The sequence below is a fragment of the Perna viridis genome, chromosome 9, assembly GCF_037379345.1.
Source record: "Perna viridis isolate PV_CMFRI_1.1 ecotype Kerala chromosome 9, ASM3737934v1, whole genome shotgun sequence".
Taxonomy (NCBI): Eukaryota; Metazoa; Mollusca; class Bivalvia; order Mytilida; family Mytilidae; genus Perna; species Perna viridis.
The window spans coordinates 237,760-246,651 of NC_142453.1; the positions used below are offsets into that span (position 1 = coordinate 237,760).

Consider the following 8,892-nt stretch of genomic DNA (forward strand, 5'->3'; position numbering starts at 1 on the left):
TGCCAATGGAAATAGAGAGATGTGGGTAGGGTCGGGCAATTTAGCCTTCTGTGGCGGAGCCCTATGGCTCCTACTCCGGGAGAATACCACAGTAGGGTTCTTTAACGTGCGAGGAACGTGGCATCTTTCCCAACACGGTGCACCACTATGGTTTGCGGTCAGGTTTTCCGTATTATAGCCTGACAACCCCAGCATGTAACACGCCAGGGGTACCCCATTCCACCACCTGGGGCACACATCCCAGTTGCTCTGTGGGCAGAGCGCTCTAGCCCCCGGCTAGGGTTCTGAGCACTATTTAGTCGCCTTTTACGACAAGCTTAGCGCTGCTGCAGACCTATTCTTTTAACACCCGGACCTGCACGGGGCACCCAACATATGAAACATCTCTCAAGTCTATAGCAATTTGTCTAAAAGCTCTTGATAAATCTCTTTCAAACATGCAAGAACCTCTTCCTTTCATCTTTATTAGCTGAATGGAATCATCAACACGAGGGTAAGACTAATTCTCAAATACTCATCTTTTGATATAAAATCATTAATGCCCGATCCACCCTTACCGCTTAAATCTAAAATAACTTGTCTTTCATTGGTATCTTTCTTTGGCACCGAATTGAAAGGGGAAACCACAATTCCATGTGAAGGCGATTAATATGAAAAGGGCCAATTATTGCCCCCTTCTTTTTGTAAGTAATTATCCATGTCAACTGGAAAATTATTCCCACCTGTATGTTTTTTAAAACCCGTAAAATCAGTTGTAGTGTGCAAATTTCTCAAATGTAAATGTAAATCTTCGTGCTCATGAAGAATTCCTAAAGGAAATCCATACCTAAAAAAATACAAATATTATGATCCTCACGCAACATAAATTCGAGAAAATTCAGGATTCAAACCAGAACGCAATAAAAACTTGCATTCCTCGAAGTTATATTGATTTGAATGGACTACTAGCTCGTCTTCTCTTATAAAAGAAGCAATGTCATACTTAAACAACCATTTTAATTGAAGACAACCCGGATCAACTTCCGGTAAATTGTTATTAATATCACTGCTTACATCAGACTGGATCCGATTTAAATGCATTTTGGATAAAATATTTCTGCTTCAGGATTTAAAACTTGAAAACCTAGTCATTTATTATTTACCGGAAAATGGGGACAAACACTTAAGCATTCTGGATGAGGTAACTTATTATCATCTTTCATTTAACAAATTGCACACACGTGATGCACCGTTTTCAACTGACCCTTATAACTAACCTGAGTAGCATTAGCATTGGTACTCCTATTTCTATTAAATAATGTATAAAACCATTAACTACCGGAATCATCCTTAAATGATTTACTTCCGACAACGCTTGGCCTAGTTGCCGGATGAACAAACTGAGAAAGTAATGGAATCTCAATACGAGACGGATCATCAGCTCACGTTTTCTGTCCCAGCTCAATTTCGCGTAACAAAGCCACATAAAAATTAAGAAAACCTTTCCAACTGTATATTTTACTGTAATAAGTAATCTTAGTAATCTTCTTTAATAAACTCAAACGACCTGCCTTTTCGATTTCAGAAATATCGTCATTAGTAATGATTTCTAACTCTCCAGCAATAAATAGTTTCAAGTCTAAATCAACAAATTTCACAGAAGCATTAACCAACTCATGCTGTAGTGTAGCATGTGACCAAAGTAACTGTATTTTAACTTTATCAGACGGTTTACTCTGAATACCCGATTTAGTCCTAGATTTAGATTTTAATTCTATTTCCTCATCTGGGGAATCGGATGAAGAATCTGTAACATCAATTTTCTTGACTTTACGACTACCTTTTCTCATAGGAGTTTTACCACTCAGAAAGCCACCAGACTCGTCGAGTCCCATAACTTTCAACTTTCTATCTACTTTAATGTTCAAATCTTCCATTTCCATTAAACGATTTATATTTCAAGTCTCCTCACCTTTCATTTCCTTCAGCTGCCTCTGCCCGTCTTCAATCTTGTTCTCAACATATCCTTTTCTTATTTCTTTTTCCTCATCATTTTTTTTCATCCCGCATTTTTTCCTCTGTATAATCTTCAGTTTGTTTAAGCTTTTTTTTTAAATCTTCTAACTCATTATCCGATTTGTGAATATGCTCACATTCCCCGATTATTCTATTCATCGCTAAAGCTGACTGGAGTTCAGCGTTCTTCTTTGGAGAGTAGAAGATGCACCAACTTCAGCAAATTCTGAAACCCAAACTCATGAAGACTTTGATAGTTAATTCCAGGCCTGTCTTTCTCCGTTTGACGAGTATTTCTACGTACGTCAGAATCAGACATACTTTTAACTCCAAAAAAAAATATCAAACTATCTCAACTACGTTAACATCGACTGAACTAGAATTAAACCACTGTTGAATCCTATATTCCTGTGTCAAAGCATTTAAATTTGCCATTTCTGCTGTCTTAGTACTTTCAAAATGAATTATGACCATACGAATCAGACCAAAGCATCAACATAGTAGTTCACCCTACACCAAGGTTCTTTCACCTCTATTACATGTAAATAGAATTACTAACAGAGCCATAAAATGGAGCATTCCTGAGAGACGCAAAAACGGTATTCAAGACTGTGATAGAAACAATCTGTATGTTCATGTCATTCAAACAACTTGTATCTCCCAGTACTAATGGATCCCATATGTTTGTTTAATGGCTAAATCAGATAACTAGCAAGTCCCATCCCTATTAAATGCAATGTTGTCAAAATATTCTAAATAAACAGAGACTGAAAAGTTTGGGTTATCAACATTTTTACTATCTATTCTAAACTTAGACAAAAACAAGTACGTTACACAGTTTTCAACATGTGTTGTTAATTGTAAACATGTGTATATGTATTAAGATGACAAACAATGATACGAATACATCAACTGAAACTAGGTTTTTGTACTGTTTATAAGTAACACATTGTAAACAAGTCTTATCTTTAAAAAAAAAAAAAGACAGCCAACGCAGTAAAATTTGTTCTTTTCACTTATAATTTTCTACATTTCATCCTGGAAATAACTACGTCGGAAAAAGAATACGTTATAAGTATTTGTTGATACGTATAGCATGCAATACCTATACTTTAGCTGTTGTTGCATAATTAAAAACTAATTTTAAAAAGTTCAAACCTTCATAAGTTTGTAACATGAATATTATCCATTACATAGGAAAAAAGGGTAAATTATCAGGACTATGAGCTCATGATAGATTCATACCTATTTATCATAAACAGAATACAAAGAACATTTTACAAATATTGTACATCAATGATATATCAAAATTAAACAGGATCAATACATAATATTTGACATGATGCTCGTCTGTTGAGATGCGTGCGGGTGGCTAGTTAAAATGGCACTTGGTCAAGATGGCACCTATGTAAATAGTTAAAATGGCACATAGTTAAAATGGTACTTGGTTAAAGTGGCACCTAATATAGTCATAATGGCACCTAATATAGTCATAATGGCACTTATTTTCTATAAAATGGCTCTTGGTTTATAATTGTATTTTTTAAGTAAATCAGAAATGCCATATAGACCCAACCGATGACAGAATAAATGTTTATTTTCATTAAACATACCAATGTGGAGTAACACACGCACACACACATATTTAGTCATAAATATTACCAATAAAATATTTTTATTATGTATATTATTTATTATCTATTTCGAAAAGCTAATTTCATTAAGAAAATGTCAGGAATATTAAAGAATATATTTAGGTTTGTCATGATGCTCAACTGGAGAAATCCAAGATTGCGGGATGACGCGAGGGTACTCAGAAACAGAAATATCCATTCTTTCCCTCAAGATAATCAAAACTTGTTCGCAAACAGTATCTGTAAATAATGAAAGAATTGTGCTTTCGTGCGGTTACCCACCTTATTTAATCAAACTATTTCACGTTTGGCGTCCCGTCAGCTTCAGAAACTTTTCTTCTAAGGTCACGTGAGATATTCATACGCATGAGTAGGCCGGTGACTGTAAAAAAAAATTCACCACGTGATCAACAGTCCGAGGAAACAGGTCATTAAATAGTGCGTAAATATTACACGAATTTCTAAATAAAATGGAAGATGCGAAATTTCCCTTGCATGCTGTTTGATTAACTATCAATTTCATGGTTATTTTTACTCCTTTCCATTTCACGTTTCACTCTTTTCCATTTCACGTTTCACTCTTCCATTCACAATGGTATCGATCGCGGATGCATGTGAGTGCTACCGCAAATTATGATATTTAGCAAGATTTTCATGTAATGCATAGGTCAGTTTCAGCCACTGTCGTGGCTTCATTGACAAAAATCCAAATCTAAACTGATTAAATGTACCTGTACACAACTGAAAAGTACTCACAATTTTGAACTAATAAACATCGAAACGAAATATAATATCATAAGCAAAACAAATGAACTATAACGCCAAAATTACTAATTTATATGTAAAACAAAATTCCCAATAAATGTATGTGGAATGGTTCGGGTGAATTCAATTTTGTTTTTTTGTTTTTTGTTTTTGTTTTTGTTTTTTTTTTATTGATGTTTTCTTCTCTAAATTCGTTCATTGTTTCATCCTTCGCCTTTTGAGTTTAACTGTCTTTTAAAGTAAGCAAAGTAAGCTGCTCTCTGAACTTGGAAGGAATCACAAAAAAACTCTTTTGTATAAATAAAATATTTATTTTTCGTTATTTTCCAACAGGAGGGGGTACCAACGTTGTTGTTGTAAGTGGAGGTGGAGAATTGGTAGTACCACTATGTTCAACAATTGGTTTGGGTGTATTTATGGCGTGTGGAGTAGGGGGAGTCCGAGTTGTCAGAGGAGGTGGAGACGCTGTTGTTACTGTAGTCGACGTCGGTGGAGGTGGTGGGGTTTTAAATCCCAACAACCTTTTCATAACTCTCCTTGTACCTTTCCCTACATGTTGACATCGAGACCCACCATGACCTGATTTACAAATACATTGGAATCCACCTTGAGTATTTATACAGATTCCATGAGATCCACAAACATCTGGAAAATATATATAATAAGTAGAACGTTTCATGAAAAAGCACGTTGACATTTATAAAGAAAAAGTAAATACAAACATATGTATTACAAAATTGGCAGTTTTAATTGAGTTGCATGATACACAAGCGTCACCAGCACAGATATGACTTCATTTCAAAAATATATTTAATGGTCAAGTGTAATTATACTTCTTCATTTAAAACAAATTAATGTTACCCAAAACACATTCATTTATGTCCATTGAACAGTCAGCTCCGGTCCAACCCTCATGACAAACACATGTCTGTCTATCTGCACTGTGTAAACAAACTCCATTATTGCTGCATCCAGAAACTTTACAAGTTGTGTCACTTCCTGTGACTGCAAAATAAACTATTCAGTCACCGAGGGAAGTATTAAGTTTCGGGAAAAAATGGCAACTCATTATCTAACAATATATTGAACAATAAGTTGCTGTATGATTATAATGAAGTATTATAACAATTAACTTATCATTTCACTGTAATTATTGAATTAACTAAAATACTGCAACAAAGTGGCGATATAAGTACACTGTAATAGAAAATGGTACATCAGTGGCGGATCAAGGTTTCGGGGTTTGGGACTCACCTTTTGTTTGAAAATGTATATTTCGTACAAAATTCTGGCAAAATGAGCATATAGCCTTAAGCCCCCTTTTCCTAGAAAACTTTTTAAAAAAATCTCTCTATCTGTCATTGTACATGGTTGTTTTAACCCCTTTACATGAATGCTAAAAAATTAAACAAGAGCAAGAAATGGTTTTAATGATTACCTGAACATATTACCATGCAAAACAAAATTCTGGTAACTGTAAGTAGATATCTGTCTTCCATTGTTCTGTATATATTATGACGCCAGTGTTATCTTATCAGTGTCCAGGGATTGTAACTTGGACTTGGATGTCATCCGTATTTTATATGTTGATCACGCATCTGTACGAGAGCGACAGAACAATCCTTTAAGATACATATTTACATATTGCACTTATGTCATTCGTGAACAAAATCTTGCAGGACTTCACGCGTACAGTTCGTTGGGTAATAGAAAACTGTGTCTTCGATTGGTTTACTGAGAAAGGTTATCATTTTTATTGTTTTATTTGTGCTACACTCTTCCTCTGGATCCGCTTCTGACTCATGTAGTATGTTTGAATGTGTATAAAGTGTATCATGTTCTGTTTTCTTACGAGACCCTTCCGCCATGTATAAAATACATTCTGAATCATATACAATTTTTGAATGAATATCTTGATTCTTTATAAAGTGAAAAAGTTAATTGTTTGATTGTAAAATTGTTCTCAAAGTTCATATAAATTGCTAATACAAACTACTTGTAGGAGGCATTTTTCCACTTCTAAAAATAAAGCAAAAATAATTTAGATTTTAGAATTAAAGATGTTAAAAATCAAGGAAAAAGAAAAAGTATTGTTAGGGCATCAAAAGCTCAAAGAACGTGGTTAATGCAAAACTCATGGAACAAGGTCAAGTAATGCTAAACAGCAATCAGCAAATCTCGGAGGAGTCCACTATTCTTCCTAAATGAGGTAGGCATGAATTGCGACGAGTGACTAGGGCAGTATTGAAAATTCAAAAAACATGGTAAAATAGTATAACCAACATTTGGTCATTCCGAATTTCCCATTGGCGAATGAACAAAATCGTCGAATCAATGTATGTGTAAAGATATCGAGTAAATATATGGGTAAAGATATCGAGTCCATGTACGGGTAAAGGTATCGAGTCCATGTACTGGTAAAGTACAGCAAATACTATATCGAATCAGTGTATGAATAAAGTACAGCTAGCGCGATATAGATTCAATGTATGAGTAAAGTACACCAACAGCGATATCAATTCGATGTATGAGTAAAGTACAAAAACAGCGATATCGATTCAATGTACGAATAAAGCACTGCAACAGAGATATAGATTCAAGGTATGGTTAAAGTACAACTAAAGAGGTATCGAGTCAATGTTCTAGTAAAGTACAGTATTCAATGTATGGGTAAAGTACAGCATTCAATATATGGGTAAGGTACACAACAACGATATCTATTCAAGGTATTAGTAAAGTACAACAACAGCGATATCGATTCAGTGTAGGAGTAAAATTCAGCAACAACGATATCGATTCGATGTTTAAGTAAATTACAACAACAGCGGTATCGATTCCATGTATAAATAAAATACAACAACGGCGATATTGATTCAATGTACATGTATGAGTAAAATTCAGCAACAACGATATCTACTCGATATATAAGTAAAGTACACCAACTGCGATATCGGTTTGATGAATAAGTAAAATACAACAACAGCGATATCGATTCGGTTTATAAGTAAAGTACAACAGCGATATCGATTCGATGTATAAGTACAGTACAATAACAGCGATATCGATTCGATGTATAAGTAAAATACACCAACAGCGATATCGATTCAATGTATAAGTAAAATACAACAACCGCGATATCGATTCGATGTATAAGTAAAGTAAACCAACAGCGGTATCGATTCGATGTATAAGTAAAATTCAGCAACAACGATATCGATTAATATACATGTATGAGTAAAATTCAGCAACATCAATATCGGTTCAATGTATGAATAAAATTCAGCAACAACAATATCGATTCAATGTATGAGTAAAATTCAGTAACAACGATATCTACTCGATATATAAGTAAAGTACACCAACTGCGATATCGGTTTGATGAATAAGTAAAATACAACAACAGCGATATCGATTCGGTTTATAAGTAAAATACAACAGCGATATCGATTCGATATATAAGTACAGTACAATAACAGCGATATCGATTCGATGTATAAGTAAAATACACCAACAGCGATATCGATTCAATGTATAAGTAAAATACAACAACCGCGATATCGATTCGATGTATAAGTAAAGTAAACCAACAGCGGTATCGATTCGATGACTTAGTAAAGTACCTCAAAAGTGGGATTGATTTATCATTTTGATTTGACTGTCAGGGTCTTGTTAGTTCACGTATTTCTGTGTTTCTCTGCCAGTATGGTTGATTTTAGTGGTAATACTTGCCGAATATTTTCACAGAATCTTCGTAAATGATGCAACAAAATCAATAAAACATCGATGACTATTGTGTAAAAAAATTGTGAACCATTGCTATGTCCTTACTTCACCCCTATCATACACCGTGCGGATCGAGGTATATATTTCCATCAAAGGTTAAATGAGGACCACGTTATCTGAACATACGGCAGTCACAAAACACTATAATAATTACCTACATCTTGGGTTATAAAGATATCAAATTTAAATGGAATGTCTTTTAAAAAGACGTAATATACACCATGAAAGCAGTTGTTAGGGTTAACCTTGTTCATTGAGTTATTTATCCCCACAACGGCATTGAACTTTTGCCATTGAAACTTTAGATGACTATAACCTTTGTTCCCTTGATTACTCTTTAAAGTAAAAGTTAACAATAAACAGTTTAAGCATTTGTGTATTTCAAGAAAAGACATGTGTTAGTATTCGTCCGAACTAGATGCACGATCATCCTGTATCACGTACGATCAAATTCGACCTGTAACGGGTACGATATCAGGTCTTACCATTCTCAACTTGTATCACATGCCATCAGACAGTCTATATCAAGGACAATCAGACTTAGTCATTCTATATTAAATCTCATCAGACTAATCAGATGCGATCATATTCAACCTATATCAGGTTAGATCATACTCAACCTGAATCAGGTACGCACAATACAGGCTATATCTTGTATGATCAGATTAAACTCATCAGACGAAACCTGTATCAGGTAAGATATTAGAACCTTGTA

The 8,892-nt window shown here is 34.5% G+C and overlaps 1 protein-coding gene across 1 annotated transcript; it reads right to left on the reverse strand.

Annotated features, from left to right (window-relative positions):
* Positions 1–4,684: 4,684 nt before the first annotated feature.
* LOC148605987 (uncharacterized) lies at positions 4,685–5,992 on the reverse strand. The gene is made up of 3 exons (XM_088544991.1): positions 5,833–5,992; positions 5,256–5,399; positions 4,685–5,039 (listed from the first exon to the last, which is right to left on the reverse strand). Exons 1-3 carry the CDS (start codon positions 5,891–5,893, stop codon positions 4,714–4,716), a joined length of 531 nt encoding a protein of 176 aa, XP_088401117.1. The 5' UTR covers positions 5,894–5,992; the 3' UTR covers positions 4,685–4,713.
* Between the last annotated feature and the right edge of the window lie 2,900 nt (positions 5,993–8,892).

Bases quoted from the DNA above. Each gene is read 5' to 3' on its own strand.
- LOC148605987 (XM_088544991.1), bottom strand. From the start codon at position 5,893: ATGGAAGACAGATATCTACTTACAGTTACCAGAATTTTGTTTTGCATG. The intron at 5,400-5,832 runs GTAATCATTAAA...TTTATTTTGCAG, and splicing joins TTGCATGGTAATATGTTCAG to TCACAGGAAGTGACACAACT. The intron at 5,040-5,255 runs GTAACATTAATT...TATATTTTCCAG, and splicing joins CATAAATGAATGTGTTTTGG to ATGTTTGTGGATCTCATGGA.